Here is an 18441-nt window from a genome sequence, read left to right on the forward strand (position 1 = left end):
GAGTGCGTACGCCTCAGGCCGCGAGGCGTCGAGGCGATTGAAGGCGCTGGTTGCCTTCGAATATTTGTTTATTCGCCAGTTTCATGCGTAATAGAGATTAAGGGCTCTTTGTTAGCATATCCGGCCGGCTCCCAGTTTATCTTTTTTCTATTGGCCTGATACTTTTCTGTCGTGTTCGTGCTTGCTCATATCTCTTTCTCTCCCGTTCGAGTCGTGTGAATCCCTGCTCCCGTCCGACTTTCCTAACGACGACTTCACTTCGACTTTGACGAGATTTGACGACTTCAGACGACATCGACTGACTTCTGACGACTTCGACGATTCAAGTTCGACATCATTTGTCTCCTGTTTATCCTCTTCCATATGTCGTGTTCAACCGACTTCGACGGAGTTCGAGATCTTCGACAACTTCAGCTTTGCAACGTGTTTCTTCCGGTCGTGTGGAACACTTTCGACGAGATCCCACGACTTCGACGGGCATCCAGGGCTTCGACGGCATCCAAGCTGCGTCGTGTTTCTTCCTACGTCGTGTTCGACGAGTTCGACGGCATCCAAGACTTCGACGAGATCCACGACTTCGACAGCTCAGTCGTTCGTTCCCTGTTTTCTTCCTGCACCGTGCTCAAGGTAAGCTTCTTGTTCCTGTTTTTCTTCATGCTCAATTTGATTTCTCTTACATTACTAACTATCGTTCAGAGACAATAAGTATTAGGATCTATTACTAATTTTGTATTAGCTCAATTTGATTTCTCTTACATTACTAACTTAAGTTTTAGAATGTTATTTAAGTATTAGCTTAAGGTTTAGGGTTTGGAATTATAAATTTCTATGCCTAAATGGGAACAAGAACTTTGAACATGTATATATTATTTGCATGATATTACTATGTAACATTTGCCATTCTTTTTCATTCAGTTAGGTGTATAGGTGAGTTTATTTTTAAGTGAGTTTATTTTATATTTTATATTCCAGTAATATTTTCTTGAAACAAATCTTCAAATTCATAGTTGACATAATATTTTGTTATTTTTTGTCATTATTTATAGTTTTAAAGTAATTTATTTTATTCATTTTGAGGCTTACGCCTCGATCCGCCTCGAGGCTTACGCCTCGCCTCGCTTAGAAAAAACGCCTCGATTCCCGATTTCGCCTTTTAAAACCTTGCGACCAATAGACGGAGTCGACAAGGTCCAATAAATGAAATTCCCAAATGACCTCAAAACACTCCGATGATGGCCATGTTGAACAAAAAATCTCAATCGGAGGGGTTAATTCCAAATACTTCAAAATGCCTCCCAAAATCTCACACCCATGAAATCCAAAACTCTAAAAAAAATTCTAAAATCTAAATGTTTAATATTGAAATTTAACCATTAATCACTTAAAACAAAATCAATCCACCATTCGTGATAGTTTGCCGGGGTGGACGAATTGAAATTTACTTCAGCTCACATAGAGCTAATACTTAGTCGAAAATATCACTAGTATTCATTATCAAAATAGTCTCATGCTAGTAAGGATGTGGTACATGTCCTCTAACCAACAGTTTCGCCACCAAATGACATTATAGGTAAACGGTTATGACCCAGGGGGCCCTCTGAACCGAGTGGTTTTGCCACCAAATTTCACCAAGAGATAACGGTTATGGTCAGAGCTAATACGTTCCTTAGTGGAATCAAATCCTTATACATGAATAAATAGAATATAATCGATATGATACAAAACCCTCTATTAACAAAGGTGGATTCAAATTTATCCCCTTAGGGAAACATTCACCCCAGATCTATAAGGTACCCTTGGACGAAGCAACCCATGACTGCCGATAAGAATCCTAATATAAGGTTGGGTCGTCTTCTCTGACTAAGTAGACCAGGGACCAAGATGGTCCGGGACGACGGAACCATGTGATCATGATCAGGTCCATCATTCATTCCACCACCATCCACTTTAAATGCAAGATGGTGTAATTTTCAATTTTAAATATTAAAATTTTCAACCAAATCTTCAAATTATGACTATCCATGCTGTTACTATACGCCTGATACTATGTACCTATGGATAGAACGTATCTGATCGACGACTAGCATTAATCGAAAGTTCTCTCTCGTTATCGGGAGGGGTAATTAACCATATGCAATGTTTAAAATTGCGTAATCAGATATTGAGGTGTTTTTTGTTCGTGAGGTGAGGTGAAAGCCTTAAGGCATTTTGATATGTAAGCCTCAAAATCAAAAGATTGCATAAATATAAAATGATATATTTTTTATGTACTAATGAGTAAATAATATAAAACATAAAAAGGCACAAGATAAGAAGAGAGCATCTTATACTTGTTATTATGCATGCCCAAACCACATGTCCATACAAACATAAGTCTAACAAAAATAGATCTAAATATTACATAAATAAAAAGTTTTATCATTTTCATTTTTTTACACTGGCAACACTTCAATCAAATGACATTAAAAATTGCATGTCTAAAACAAAGCAAGATTGCATAAAATTTAAAAGGAAAAAAATTCATCAAAAATGAATGAAAACCAAAGGAAGATGTCGATAAATGCGATGAAATAACAAAAACATCACATTTGAGTGCAAAGAAGAAGAGGAACTAAAGCTATTTCACCTTTGTCAATAAACAGTAAACTCCAACCACGAAGAAGAAGAGCTTTCAACGGTCGGTCAAAGGAGACTCCAGCCCAACTTCCAATAGAAAAGAACTCCAAGCAAGAGGTGAAGAGCAACTCTCGGTGGAAGGAAGCCGACGCCAGTCGAATGGAAGGAAGAGGAGAAAATGTCGCTAGAAGAAGAAGGGAGAAGAAACCTCGTTTCGGTTCGAAATGACCGAAGACGCGCGGGGATGGGGTGGGGTGGGGTGGGGGGTGGTAAGGCGAGGCGCGCCTCAGTGAACTTGAGGCGTACGCCTCAAGACCAGCTCTCATTGCATAGGCTTTGAGGCTTAAAAGAACGAAATTGCGCTGAGGCGCACCTCTTATTGTGCAATTTTAAACCATGACTATAGGGGCTTGCACCTATAGGAAACCAGAACTCATATCATAAAGTCCTCACAAAATGAGGGTGAAATCTCTGCGTAGTGTCTTATCTACAAATCCATATGCCTTCCAAAATTTACCCCGAAACTTAATTCCATCAAAACTGCCCCGAAGAAAAGTAGCGGGGGAGACCGGGGCCAAATTTTCAGAGCCCACACCTCCATATGCATATCACAACCAATTCAAGCAAAATTGAAAAGAACGATGCTCAACTAATGTGAAGCTAGGTGAATCGGGTTCAAAATGCCTTGATCATGATCGAAATCGCTCAAAAAATACCTATTCACAAATCACACCACACTGATACATCTGGAATACTGAAACCCAAAAAGGATATCTGTATTATAAGGTCATCGCATGAAGGCGAAATGTAAAATTTGCCCATGCAAAAGGCGACAACACATAATTCGAGACATGTGAATGACATTTTTTATGAGAAAATGACATGTAAGCTTTACACACACTAACTAAATTGGTTAAAAATAAAATAAATTAATATTGTCAGGACTACATAATTATATACACATAATTAAAATTAAATCAAAATCAAATAATTTTTTTCAAATATCATCCAAATCGTTAGTTGAATATCTATTTTTTTGTCGCAAGTAATGAGCAGTGCCTAAATGTCTCGATGTTCCATCTCGTATTACCATCCAACCATAGAAAAAAAGCCAAAATCTAAACCTACTCGCACTAGTCTCTCCCATTTTACAGAACTCCTTAGCAGGCCTCTATTTTCCCAATCTCCTTCGTCTCTCCCTTCCTCTCGATAGATCAGATGAACCACTAGCATGACCACATCACCTTCAAATTCTCTTCTCCCGCCTGCTCACACTTATCCCCTCTATTTCACAAACCACCCATCCCTCAACCTCCTCATCTTTCTCTTCCTCAGCCTCTTTTAGTCGCACGCGACAACGTCGTCCAACCTATACTCCCCTGTGTATCATAAGTCCTAACATGCAACTGGTCTCTCTCCAAAACTCACAAACCCTCCGCCTCTTCCTCCCCTTGGCTCCTACATGATTTCCTGAAACCCTCATTAGCAAAGGAGCATGAAAGTTGTAGCAAAAGCTCACAGGTGAAGCCACCAATGAACTATCTAACCCTCTTTCTCTTTATCTCTAGCATTTTCCTACTCTCACTCTCGTCCTTCCTTTCTCTCTCCACCTCCATCTTTCTCTTTCTCTCTCTAAATATAGAGAGAAATCTCTCCCTAACTTTCCCCTCTTGCTCTCTCTATTCCTCACACTCTCTCTCTTTCATTCTCTCTTCTCTCACTCATTTAGAAAATAAAAAACTTAAAAAAAAAAAAGAAAAAAAAAGGAAGAAAGAAAAGCCAAAAAAATAGAAGAGAAAATAAAAAAAAAATTGTGTTTGATTCTTGTCATCACTAGCATTACTATCTCACACACAAAGATATAAAAGGCAACAACTCAAAACTTTCAAAATTCCAAGTGTAAAGCATTTGGTGCGATAAACAAAACCTGTGCGCTTTTCTTAGCACAACGAGGAAAAGTAGTAGGCAACATTTGTGACGTAAAGAATAAGCCTCGTGCACACATTTCTTAGCACAATGGAGAAATTCAAATTTAAGAACTTGTGTGTATAATTTCAATATAACCAGAAAATATCGCAAATTTCAAATAACAAATAAGACTTATGCATGTTTTTTATGCATTGTGAGATAAAAGACCACCACCGCCCTACTCGTCTAGTTTTGAGAGAAAACCATTTTAAGTGTAATCAAGCTAACTTGTCACCACCACTCATAGTAGCTGACCGCCACCACCCTACCAGCCACAATCACCAACGCCGCTGCCAACCAGCCACCCACTGTCGTTTGTAGCCAACACAATGGCCATAAGTTCTCTCTCATATACTGACTTCAGCCTAGCTCTGGCTGACAGTACTTGACTATAGTATGTTATAGATATGTGATTCTGCATGAGTACGACCCCCAACCCATATTTGAACGCATCGGTCTCCACTATAAAAATATGATTAAAATCTAGGAGAGATAAAATATGGACTGTAGTCATGGCTTTCTTCAATCTCTCAAAGGCATGGGTCGCTACTTCTCCCCACAAGAAGCCATCCTTCTTCAGTTGCTTAATCAAGGGCTAAGCTATAGTACTGTATCCCCTCACAAATCTCTGGTAGTAACCAGTCAATCCTAGGAAACCCCTTAACTCCCTCAGGTTCCTAGGCAAAGACCACTGTTGCACTGCCTCAATTTTGGTTTGATCAGCCGCCACTTCCTTCTGGGACACCACATGCCTAAGTACTCCACACTAGCCTAAGCTAAGTTGCACTTCTTTAGGTTGGCCCTTAGCTGATGCTCCTGTAGAACTCCTAAAACCACCCTCAAGTGCTCCAGATGCTCCTCTTCAGTCTTATTGGTACACCAGTATGTCATCAAAGAAAATCAGGACAAACTTTAGGAGGTACGACAGGAACATGTTGTTCATCAAAGATTGGAAAGTAGCGGGGGCTTAAGTAAGCCCAAATAGCACCACTAGAAACTTGTAGAGCCCCTTGTATGTCCTGAAAGTCGTCATTTGAACACCTGCCTCCTTCATTCTGATTTGATGATAACCTAACTTCAAATACAACTTGGAAAATATCACTACTCCATACAGCTCATCCAAGAGCTCATCAATCACAAATAGGGAACTTATCCAGCATTGTCCCCTTGTTTAAAGCTCTGTAATCCATACAAAACCTCCAGCTCCCATCCTTTTTCTTGACCAATAAGATTGGGCTAGAGAAAGGACTCACACTTGGCCTGACGATCCCCACCTCCAACACCTCACGAATAAGCTTTTCCATCTCATCCTTCTAAATCTAGGGATAGCGGTGCGGCTGAACACTGATCGGTGACACCACTTTCTTCAAGGTAATGGCATGCTCCATCTCTCTCTATGGAGGTAGGCCCTGGGGAGGTTGAAAAATCTAACTGAACTGTTATATGAGCGGTTGAACTGAAGTAGGAATGTCTCCCTCATCCTCTAGTCTGAACCCTTCCAAGCGTTGCAACTCTACCAAAATTCTTCTTCCCACCTCCTGTATGGTCCTGATAAGAGATTTGAGAGATACGCCAGCATTGGACAGCTCGACGTTGCCCTGAATCACCATCCTCCTTCCCCTAGTTACCACTAGCTCCATTCTTAGTGCTCCCCAATTGACCTTGGTATCTCCCAAGGTCTATAGCCATTTCATCTCCAGGATGACATCAGTGCTCCCCAACTCCAGTGAAAAAAAGTCCTCCCTCACCTGGATCCCCTGAATAGTTAGCACTACCCCCCCTACATACTCCTCTAGCCATCTCCACCTTTCCCGTTCCCATCATCACCTCGTAGCCCCCAGTATCCACTAATTTCACCCTTAGCATATCTGCAATCTGATCGGAGATGAAATTGTAGGTTGCCCCACTATCGATCAGCACCACCACCTCTTTATCAGCTATTTATCCCTTGTCACAATACTCTGCCACGGTACCCTCCTGTGTCAGGGCGAAGAACTACTCATAGAAATCTCCTCCCTTATTGGTTCGAAAACATTCTAGTAAACAATCCTTGAACTCTCTCCAGCTCCGAATGAATCGCCTCATATCCAATCATTGGTATCATGCCAATGCCTTCCCTTCTAAGCACAGTCCTGTAGCTGTCAATTTCTCCTACTCTGTCAACCCGTTGATTGCAAAGTATTGCTCCACCTTGTAGATCCAGCCATGTGCGTCCTCGCCCTCAAAGATGGGCATCTTCAGCTTCCTCACCTTCGGATCACCACCATTTCCCCTGAATCCTCCATAGCCTCCTATTCCTCAAAGAGGAGGTGCTCCCTAGTTGTCACGATCTTCCCTCTGACAATCATACCCAAACACTTCATCAAAATCCCCTCTTCTTCTTTCAAAATCAGCACCTCGGCGATCGAAATCATCCCCTCTCCTCACAAAATCAGCACCCCTTCTTTCGTAGCCAATGCTCATATGCTCACTTAAAAGTGATTCTATATGAGGCATTCCGTCTTCACCCTCCAAGATCTCTACTCCTGGATTTTTCCGTCACCTAAACGTGTTAGGGTTCCTCACCTCTTCCATGGTTGTCGGTAGTTTCCTTTGCTTCCGATGTAGCCGGATTGGGTTTGGCTTCTAGCAATATCTTCAACATGTCTTCCACCACGGCGAACTTTTCCTCCATCCTTTCATTAACTGATGCGATCTGATTTTAAAAATCAGAAATCTCCTCAAAATCTGATTTGAGTTGCCCAAGTTCTCCCTCCAAGACTTCCACTTTTCTTCCATCCATTGGTTTCCCTTAGATCGACGTGCTCTTATATCAATTTGAAGAAAACAACCACCATAGTGCAGGAAATTGCTGAATTTCAGAGAAATTCATCAAATTTGGTGCAGAAATTCCAAGCATAATAGAGAAAAACATCAAGATATAATCCAATTCAGCCAAAGAACAAGAAAAACAACAAACGATACAAAAATCTTCAGTTCGAGGGAAGATTCAATTCTCCAAATCTCTAACCAAAGTATAGAGCCCAAAAGCAAAACCCTAAATCTAAAATTCAACCTCCAAATTCAAGATAACCCTAAACCTAGCAAGAAGAAAGTAATTAAAGCAAAAGGAAAATTACATAATTCCTAAATAGCCCCTAATTCAAAATTTTCACTCCAATACAAAGCTTAATTAGTGAGCTAGCCCGCCGTTTGTAACAATGAACCCGTCTAGGATGGACCGGTTCAGCCGGCCCTTGGGCCGGCCTAACAAATTCATTTATATCTTTACCAAAGCTCTAAGATCTCTTCAGTTTTATAATATTTGCATCAAGCAGAAACAAATTGATCTTTATACACCAAGTTGATGGGACAATGTTATCATGGAAAAGCATTGGACAAAGATATGATTTTATTGATATATTTTATCTTCATAATTAAGAATATTCTTTTGATATCTATTTTTTTCTATACTTCCTATTTGCCTGTACATAAGCACTAACATTCAATCAGTAAGATACAACAAAAAAATTTCCTCTCCAACAATTTCAACATGAATGTGCCAGAGCAGCAAAGTGATAACTTCCTATCTAACAAAAAAAAAAAAAGGTTCCTACTATTGGAACTATTACATCTATTAATAGTATAATCCTGATTCATAAAGAAAATTTCTTTTGCTAGGGAAAAAACTAGCATGATATAGAACCAAACAAAAAGTAAATACTAGGTAACTTTGCAGCAACATGAAGAATATGGCAGAGAAAAACTTACTCTAATTCTGTAACTTCTAGACATCTGACGGACTTTCTGATTCCTCAGTACCACACCTTCTGACTTGTGAAGCTTCACAATGTCTACATGAGGTTTGCTCTTCAATACATCTTTTAACATACTGAAAAGCTTCTCCTACACAAGAGTTCCTCATAAATTAAGTTCTAAATTATGATTTTAGAAGAGAGATTAGAAAAAACTTTGTATCCGAACACTCAGACATGGATAAAATCAGTCTACATAGCAGTAGATAAGAATAGCGGGCTATTTCTTGTGTAACATATAAAATTAGGTTATTTACAAAACTAACATCCTACTATCTTTATTTGCAATCCGACCATACAAATTTTGAAGAGCTTAACAAATCTCCACCCCATATTTTTTTTTCTTTTATTAAATTATCAATGAGTTTAATGCATCTCTTAACATATTGAAAAGCTTCCCCTGCACAAGGGCTCCTCATAAATTAAGTTTTAAAAAATCATTTATAGAAGAGAGATTAGAAAAAACTCTATATTCGAACACTATTTGATAAAATCAATCTACATACATTAACCCATATTTTTTTGCTTTCGTTAAAATATCAATGAGTTTTCCGTTATACAAAAAAGACAAATTCTTTAGTTGAGTATTTTGGACTGAGTGTTCATTTCTTAAATATTCAAGTTTCAGCTAGAATGTGAATAATTTTCAAACAAAAAATAAAAAACCATGCTCTACAGATAATTGTCAGGATTCTCTAAAAACTTTCAAGCAGTCTTTATATATCATTAAACACAGAAGGAAAAAGAGAGAAATAGAGAATGAGAAATATAGAGAGATCAATCCATCTTTGGCAAGAAGATATGTCTACCTGGATGCAGTGCATATGGGAAAAGGGGAGCAATGAGCATTATGTTTAGAGAACCATGACGTTTCATTGATCAAGAGATAAAATGAAAGTTTGCTGAAAAGTGGAAGTGCAAGTAAACATAAAAGCCATTTTTCTTTTATTTTCAACGCATATCCATATCAATCTCTAGTAGTAACAATTACTTGGAAATACAACAACAACAACAACAACATCAAGCCTTTATCCCACTACGTGGGGTCGGCTACATGAATCATTTTTCTCCATTGTGTCCTATTAAAAGTCAAATTCTCGTTTAAATCTAATAAAGAAAGGTCATTCCTAATATTTTCTAACCAAGTTTTTTTAGGTCTATCCCTACCTTTCTTAACATAAGTCAAATCTAATACCTCTACTCTCCTAACCGGGTCATCACAAGGCCGCCGTTTTATGTGACCAAACCATCTAAGGCGACTTTCTCTAATCTTATCTTCTATTGGAGCTACTCCAACCTTTTCACGTATATGCTCATTTCGTATCCTATCTCTAAGGGTAAAGCCACTCATCCACCTGAGCATCCTCATCTCTGCCACACTTAACTTAGTATTATGCTTCTCTTTTGAAGGCCAACATTCGGCACCATAAAGCATTGCAGGCCTCACTACCATCTTATAGAATTTTACCTTAAGTTTGAGGGGTACATTTCTATCACATAACAAGCCCGATGCATTCCTCCATGAAAAGGAAAAAAAATTAAGGGACCTTGAACCAAATCAATAAGAAATAAAAGGAAAACAAGTTCACGAAGTATAATAAAAAGAAATATAAAATATTATCAACAAATTACCTGTCCCAAAACCAGAACAACATCTGCGTTAAAAATATTGATTGCTTGAAGAAGTAACTGCACCACCAGATAACCGATGTAGAAATGTCAGACAACATGATAGAGGCTGATGAAGAACTATAGAGTATCCCAATAAGCTACAAACTCGCATTACAAGGTACCTCATACCCTAAACCATCAGTCCACCCCATTGTGTTGATAACCATGCCAGCAACTTCATATTCAGAGATGCATGAGAATCGTTTCTCCAGAGTTTGAGCTAGTTCCTTCATAAGAACTTTATATAACTCTACATTCGCACTGTCAGGTTATAAATCTACAGATGCTTCTCGAATCTTGATGTAAACAAAAAAACTTTTGATGCAAAAATATAACCTAGTAATCTAAGTCCTTGATTAGTGAAAATTAACATGATACTTGGAAAAAAAGGCAAAGAATGTGAAGATATTCTATATTAAGATGGCTTATTTAAAGTACCTTGCACTAGTATGGCCATAGAAATAGACGACAGGCATCTCAGTAGGAATTTCCCAAAAAGCATCCATAGGCATTTCGACAGAGCTAGCAGCAATACACCCAGGCATGGAAATAGATCCCTGGCCAATATCCAAGTCCACGAGAGTAGGCTTCCAGCTTCTCTTGCAAGCCCAGTTAAGCAGCATTCTACACAGACTACTTTTACCTGAATCTGTTGGCCCAACAACAATAGTACGAGGGCCCTTGAAAAAAAAGTAATCAATACTCAGTAGCCAGAAAAGAAGCTGAGACGATTCTCCCATGCATTAAACGAAATGATGTATGAAATTGGAGATGACTAGTTTTGAAATGACTTATGGCGCATTGAAAAATCTACATTAAATAGCACACATAAATATTGATGCAAATATGAAACTTTATGAAACTATTGAGTGTATATAACATACTTCAAAGGTCTCATTTATAACCCCAAATATAGTAATTTTTAGAATCCATTAAGATATAATCTAAAGTGCAAGTTTCCAAAAAATTTCAGGCAAGGCAAAACAACTCTCGATATTCAAGAACAAGCAAGAAATCGCAAGTACTATAGTGCCGACCGAAGGAAGCAAAAAAGAAAATCGTTGATTGCTACAGTCCTGAGAAGCAAAGCTGCTGAAGTAAGATACCACCCAACTGCTAATGTCCCAGGGAAAAAAGAAATCATAAAAAGGACATGCAAAAAGAAAGGATCATTGAAGCTACAACCCCCAAAATCAAGTGTCGTAGAAGGAATATCATTGATGCTACAATTTTGGGAATCAACGATTGATGAAGGATTTTGCATCAACCACTTTTCTTTCTAATTTATTGATATTAATTTGTTTATTTTATCTTATTGGTAAATATTTGATCATCCTTTTTACCTGCTCAAGCCATCTAATTTAGTTTTCATTACCTTATGTTTAATAGGTGATACTCCTATCACTCCTCTAACACAATCATTTCTAGATCTATTTTAAATCGAATTTTGTCACACTTATATTTGAACATTCTCATGTTTTGCTTTACTCAACTTAGTTATTAGTGATTTATTTATTGCTCATCACTTGAATCCAAATAATATAACTAGTGAATACTAATTTTATAAAATTTATCTTTAAGTCACTCTAATATTCCCCTATTACATATTATACTTCTTTACTTTCACAACCCAATATGAACTATATGAAAAATATTTCCATCTACACCGAAATTGACATGTAAAATAGCTCCAAGAAACTTAGATATATGTCATGGACATATCAATTGATCTTCCAACAATATTAACTAAAACCCATCAACTTCACACCCACTAAAATTATATATGATATAATTTATCTTTGTTCCATTAATCCTAATTCCTCTTTAAAAAATATCTCCAATAATCTAACTTTTCATTTATTTTAGCCATGATCTGACCTACAAGAACTTGGTCATCTACATATAACATACACCTGCATATTAAAAGACTAAGGTCTGAAGTCATAAAAAAAACACTAGCATTCGCAAAAAGTTTCACAACAACACGGAAGGTTAGCCAAGCAAACTTATACCTGTGAATTACCGGTTCTAGCACGAGTCCTTCTCCCATCCAATATAGCATGGACATTCACATAGCTCACCATAGGCGTCTATAAAAAATCAAAAAGCCATGTATCAAACAAAAAGTGGCAAACTCAATCAAGAAAAGCCTGAGAAACGAAGGTTAACCACAAAATCTCCTTTCTGAAACAAAATGCTCACTCACTTCATCTGCCACGTACTCAACTTCGCTGATTCCGTCCAATTCGATTGTCGCACCCTTCCAAGTGAAAATCTGCCATAAAGGTCCTGAAAAGTTTCAAGCTACTGAAGTAGGGCAAGTGATGAGTGTGGGAAAAGAAATTACGGCAATATTTTGGAAAGCGGGAACAGTGATCCACTTCTCCGGCGGGAGCTCGGCGCCGAAAACCTCGGCGGCGCCGGCGGTGAGGCGGAGACGGAGAGTAGCTTCGGGGCCCACCTCCACCCTCAGCTCGCTCTCCTTCTCCAGCACAAACTGCCGACTTGACGCCATTGTGGCGCCGTCGTTGGCGGACATGTACCCCTCTCTGTAGTTCGTTTCCCTCTTCCGAAACCTAAAGGGAAAATGCAAATCTCCGTCTGATAGCCTCTATATCAATGAGAATATATAAATGATTTCAGGTGTTAAATGATAACTATATCAATGAGAATATTTCGAATGTTATGCATGCAACCATTAAAAATTATCAAATCAAATATTTATGTATGTTAGATAGAAAAAATTTAATAAAAATATTAAGAAATAAAATTTTGTTATCATCTTAGATATCATTATAAATAAAAATAATTGAGTGATAATTTTATAAATAGATATTTAAATTTAAATGCTACTTTTCAAGAACTTTTTCCATTCAATATCATTTATATATTATATCAATTGCATCATAAGATTCAACTCTTTCTGTTTGGCCAAAAGTGCAAGATAAATAGAATATAATCTTAAATACAAGTAATTAATATCTAAAAAAATTAAAAAAATTGCAAAGGAAGAAAACTGAGATTTAAGTGAAAAAAGTAGCATATGCAAATGTTAATGTATCTTGAATCAATGGTGAAAGAATTTCGATGGGAGAATGTCACGATCCGGAGCGCATTTGAAAAGTTCAAACCATAAATTGGATGTTTAACTATTTCCAAACTAACATGCTTATAGTCGAATCGAGCAGCTCTACGAGACAAATCCAACGAGTCCAAGATCATCAAATTTTGATATCATTAAAATATTCAAATGCCTAATAAATAGTTCACGATCAAGAGAATCAATATAGGTCGTCCATTCAAACAACTTCCAACTTATCATTGATCTCCTTCTTATTTATTGGTTATACTACACTCAAAATTTATAAATAGATCACTCATTTCTCATGGAATATGACAAACTTCTCATTAACTAGTATATAAGTGCATCATAGTTTATATATGCTAACTTTCATGTTATTCATTTGAAGATGTTTGTCAAATATCAGTCCAATAGCAAAGATGGTGTTTCTAGTTAGTAAAATGTGATTTTGATCGGGTAAGACAATCTAAATGAGAACCACCAAAGGTTCATGATCAACTATTTTAATGTATTATAATATTTCATATAATATGACAAACAAAAGTACTTTCATGTTATTCATTTGAAGATGTTTGTCAAATATCAGTCCAATAACAAAGATGGTGTTTCTAGTTAGTAAAATGTGATTTTAATTGGGCAAGACAATCTAAATGAGAACCACCAAAGGTTCATGATCAACTATTTAAATGTATTATAATATTCCATATAATATGACAAACAAAAGTATTTTAATTTAGACCCCCCCCTTGAATAAAATTTATAGCTCTGCCATTGATCATTTCAATTCATAAAGTAATTACATTTAGATTCATTTCATTTCAAGACTTTTAATATTATACATATACAATATCTTTATCTAAAATTTTCTTTTTTCTCAAAAATAATTCAACCGTCACAGGAGCTATCATCTAATTTAGTACTAATGAAGGTACTCCTTTTTTAATTTATTTTTCCTTTTTCATAACATTTTTCATATACGTGAACGGATACATTGCGTCCCCAACTAGTATCATAAGGGGGTATGCTCCATCAGTCAACATGCACATGCAAGTATATATAGCTAGTCATTTCATGTAAATAGTATTCATTACCTTTATATGATAATACGAAGCATAATAATTTAATTCTCATTTGACTCAATATGACTAATCATTGTATATGAGAGACACATCATGATCTAGCTTGCAATAAAGACTTGAAAGACACGTCATGATCTAGCTTGTAATAAAGACTTAATTAAAAAAGTATTACTAACTTTCGATGCATATAATTTAAGAGAGAACAAAATCATTACTGTAATTAAAAAGATATGAGTACTCACTTTGATTAGGATTGCTTGCTCTTAATGTCCTTGCTCTGACTTCAATAAAATGATACTTATAATAATACATGATTTTATAAGGTTTTTTTTAACTTATATATAATCATATCTCTCTATAATTAATTATTAAGTATACTTAAATAGTTCTTATTTTAATTTTAATATTTCTTAAAAATCTTTTTATAATTATCTTTTATTATAAATTCTATTAATACATATATAAAATTCTATTTAAAATATTATTATTTTTTTCTTAATAATATAAAAAACAAACCTTACCTCCCACTTGACCTAGCCACTCGCCTGCGTGAATGCATTCACTTGCTCTCCTTCACGCTCGCTCTCTCTCACTAGGTTGTTCGCCTGATCGCCTCTCTCTCTCTCTCTGTTTCACTCCACCCTCTCTTCTCTAATTTATAGAGATGAAGTCAGCGACGGACGTCCCGATCGAACACTTCGGCTTCCATGGCACCAAAAAGTCGGAGCGAGCTCTAAATCTTCCGCTTCCTGCGATCCGGACTGTTTGGGTTCCGCAATATGACACGATCAAAACGTCCTCGAGTGCCTTGTTCATCTTCCTCATCTCCTTTGACTTCCCCTACTCCATCGGCTTCCAGGTGATGCAAAACAACACATTTGCTTTGTATTCGATATACAATTTCTTTGACTGCTTCAACATTCATTAATTCGGTGAGTTCAAATTTCATTTTGATAATTTAGTTGCTGAGAATTTCTTATAAATATGTATGGGAACCATTATTATTTTCTCTAATATTCTTTCTTCTTCATATAAAAATTTCCATTCATCATTTTAACACTTTGTTTGAGACAACTTCCCTATTGTTTCATAAAGCATTTTTTAGTAAAAAATTAATAGCTTAAAAGAATTTTGTACTAAAATACTAGTTTAGTAAGCATTAAGTAAAATATTTCAAACGAAGTCTGAGACGACTTTTTTATTGCTTCTTAAAGCAACTTTCTAGTAAAAAATTAAAAATTTTGTTCTAGGAAGATGCTTTAAGAAGCAGAAAGAAAACAGTCCCAAACGAAGCCTAAATCTTTGATTAGTTATATGCTTATTTGAACAATTTTTTAGTTCAACAATATTTCTTTGCCTTTCAATAATTAAAATAGAATTTATCATTCGCAGCATTAGTCGATAATTATTTTAGCAAAAAACCTTGATTTGTTCAATGATACTTACAAACATTGTTGTCCTAACAGTGAGGCAACGATGTTTTGGCTACTTTTGAGATAGTTTTTTTTTTAATTTTTTTAAAGCAGTTTTAATGTTAAAAAAAATTTTATTTTAAAATTTTTTTATTTGAAAATAAGTTTATAAAAAAATTATCCTAAACGAAGCCTTTATTTGTATCCTAGCAAAAATTGATAATGGTAAGGAGATTGATCAAGAGAAGGATGGCAGAAGAAGGGGTTATTGTAAGCAATTGATGGAGTTGAAGCAAGTCATATCTTGCCTTTGGCTACTTTTTAGTAAAAAATTTCTTAAAATATAAATTTTAGTAATAAAAAACAGCTTTAGAAAATAATAAAAAAAATTGTCTCAAACGAAACCAATTGTACCAAAAAAAAAAAAAAAAAAAAAAAAAAAAAAAAAAAAAACGCACATATAAATGACCCGCATAAATCCAGCAGAAAATAGTAATTGGAAACTTCTTGATCTTATTTGAAGGACTAAACGATCTCTAAATCTTGTGTTTTTATAGTAAAAATAAGCATCTTAATGGGAGTAATTAATAAATAATAGTTGAATTTGTTAAAATAGTTTATGATCGAGAGAATTAACACACCCTATTCAATAGAGTATGTAAGAATTTTGGTGAAAATCACTAAAAGGCAACTAAATTTAAAAATTGTCTTCATATTCTTCCCATAAAAAGGATTTAAATTAGAAAGACCTTAGAGGCATAATGAATCCTATAACTTTGTCCATCAATTAAATCTGATGATCATTGTTAGCAATTGATGGCATAAAAGTTTCAATTGAAACTATTTTTTAATTATTTCTTAAAATAATTTTTAAGTATAAGAATTAAATTTTTTTTACTAAAAATTTATTTTAAGAATCAATAAAAAAATCATTCCAAATAAAATCAAAGACAAGTAGAAGAAAAAACATTTATTATCAAATATAAAAGTAGACTGACATTGTTCTGCATCTGATGACAATTTCACAAAGGTTACATAATATTATTTTAAAGACTATATTGCACAATACGCGACAATATTGACCATTACTGCGTCTTATTCTTCAGCATCTTTAGCTATGAGGCTTTCACATGAAACTTTTATTTTTGACTAAGGATAAAAATTGAAAGCAGCCACACTTCCACAGCCCTCTACTGTGTACTAAACCACCACCACAAGGATGGTGGTCGTGTCCGTGGCAACATCCTGCTTCTACGAACCCTTTAGCGGCTGCCACCTCCGTCGCCACCGCCACCATCACCACCGCCACCATCGCCACCGCCATCGCCACCGCCGCCATCTCCACCGCCACCATCACCACCACCACCACCACCGCCACCATCACCACCACCACCACCACCGCCATCTCCACCGCCACTATCGCCACCACCGCCATCGCCATCTCCACTGCCACCATCACCATCGCCATTGCCGCCATCGCCACTGCTTCCACCATCACCGCCACCACCTTCACCCCCACCGTCCCCTCCTCCGTCGCCATCATCAGCTACGTGGTAGCCAGAACTTGATTTTGGCTTGCTAGCCTGCTTCAAGGACCTTGCGAAGGAAAGGCAGAAGCTAATGCTAAGCAGAACTAACAATGCAAGAGCCGTGAGCTTATTGCTTGTAGCCATTGTTTGTTTATGGAATGGTGGATGAGAAGCTGTGGTGGCCAAATGAGCGCTATTTATAGCTGAGGCTTGCACTGCAAAGTAGGTTTATGATAGAGAAGCAGAGGTTTCAAATGAGGATTATTAGAAGGAAAAAAAAAAGTGCTTTAGGTCAAACAATTCGGCGGGCTTTGAAATTTTGATTAGGGCAAATGTTTAAATCTTTGTGAGGGAGCTATTTAGGGAAAATGCAAACTAATGCATCATTCTAATCATCAAATGATCTAGAAGATTTTCTTAGGTAAAATTGTTTAGCCTAATAGACATTGCTTTGTTTTATCTATTACCTAACCCTTTGATAAAGATTGCTTGATATTCTTTTAACTACCTTTAATTTTCCATTATATCATGAATGAAATATACTTGAAATCTATATTTTGTGCCCATAAGTATCAACTTAGTTTTCCAAAAGTAAGAAGTAAAATGAACATCACTATCAAAGATCACAAAAGAAAAATCATCTATTACCGGCAGCATTTTCGACCCACTACAGGAAAAACGCCGAAAACCGGCGGTTTTTTCTGACGGTTAGCTTATATTAACCGGCGGTTTTTTTAACTACCGGCGGCTTTACGGCGGTTTTTGTGCCGCCGGAAAAAATCGCGTAGGAAACTAGTACCGGCGGTTTTCCGGCGGCTCTGACCGCCGGTTTCAACCAGATTTTATGCCGGCGATTTCCCGACTGTGACGCCGCCGGTTAATTGACCGACGACCTACCGACGGTCATTTTATCGACGGTTCTCCGACGGTTTAGTTAGCTGTCGTATGTTTTTAAAACCGCTGGCCTTCGCCGGTAGATCGCCGGTTACTTAACCGAAATTGATCATTTTCCGGCAGAGTTGGAATTTACCGACGGCAAAATTTCTACCGGTAAAACCAACGTAGGAAAAATATTTATGGTGGTCTTTTCCGGTGGAAAACATGCGCGCGGAATAAGGCCTTCTAAAAAAAAAAACTAATTTAAAAATTTACCTACCTGACCGCCCAGCCACCCACCCTCTGCTCGGCGAGCCTTCCTAACCACGTGTTACTCGCCCTAACCGGCTCACTCGACTAGGCGCTTCGCTTCCCACCAGACCCGGCGCTTCACTGCCCGCCCGCCCCTCCCGA

General features: G+C 37.0%; 2 protein-coding genes across 3 annotated transcripts in view; both read right to left on the minus strand.

Moving 5' to 3' along the window:
• The window catches only part of LOC110091859 (protein CLP1 homolog), a 36649-nt gene extending 23972 nt beyond the window's left edge, over window positions 1–12677 (minus strand). Inside the window, exons 1-7 of one of the 2 annotated variants that reach the window (XM_028693156.1) lie at window positions 12397–12677; window positions 12256–12324; window positions 12062–12139; window positions 10488–10729; window positions 10172–10310; window positions 10011–10067; window positions 8335–8469 (exon numbers count right to left, since the gene is read on the minus strand). In XM_028693156.1, coding sequence (XP_028548989.1) covers window positions 8335–8469; window positions 10011–10067; window positions 10172–10310; window positions 10488–10729; window positions 12062–12139; window positions 12256–12324; window positions 12397–12588 — 912 coding nt within the window. In that variant the 5' untranslated portion in view covers window positions 12589–12677. The remainder of the gene's footprint in view (window positions 1–8334; window positions 8470–10010; window positions 10068–10171; window positions 10311–10487; window positions 10730–12061; window positions 12140–12255; window positions 12325–12396) is intronic. The other variant, XM_020816112.2, reaches the window with a different exon arrangement.
• Window positions 12678–14943: 2266 nt separating this feature from the next.
• On the minus strand, window positions 14944–17295 carry LOC110091862 (putative glycine-rich cell wall structural protein 1). The gene is made up of 2 exons (XM_020816116.1): window positions 17007–17295; window positions 14944–15119 (listed from the first exon to the last, which is right to left on the minus strand). Exons 1-2 carry the CDS (start codon window positions 17293–17295, stop codon window positions 14944–14946), a joined length of 465 nt encoding a protein of 154 aa, XP_020671775.1.
• Window positions 17296–18441: the final 1146 nt, after the last annotated feature.

The sequence above is a fragment of the Dendrobium catenatum genome, unplaced genomic scaffold (genome assembly GCF_001605985.2).
Source record: "Dendrobium catenatum unplaced genomic scaffold, ASM160598v2 fragScaff_scaffold_231, whole genome shotgun sequence".
Lineage (NCBI taxonomy): Eukaryota > Viridiplantae > Streptophyta > Magnoliopsida > Asparagales > Orchidaceae > Dendrobium > Dendrobium catenatum.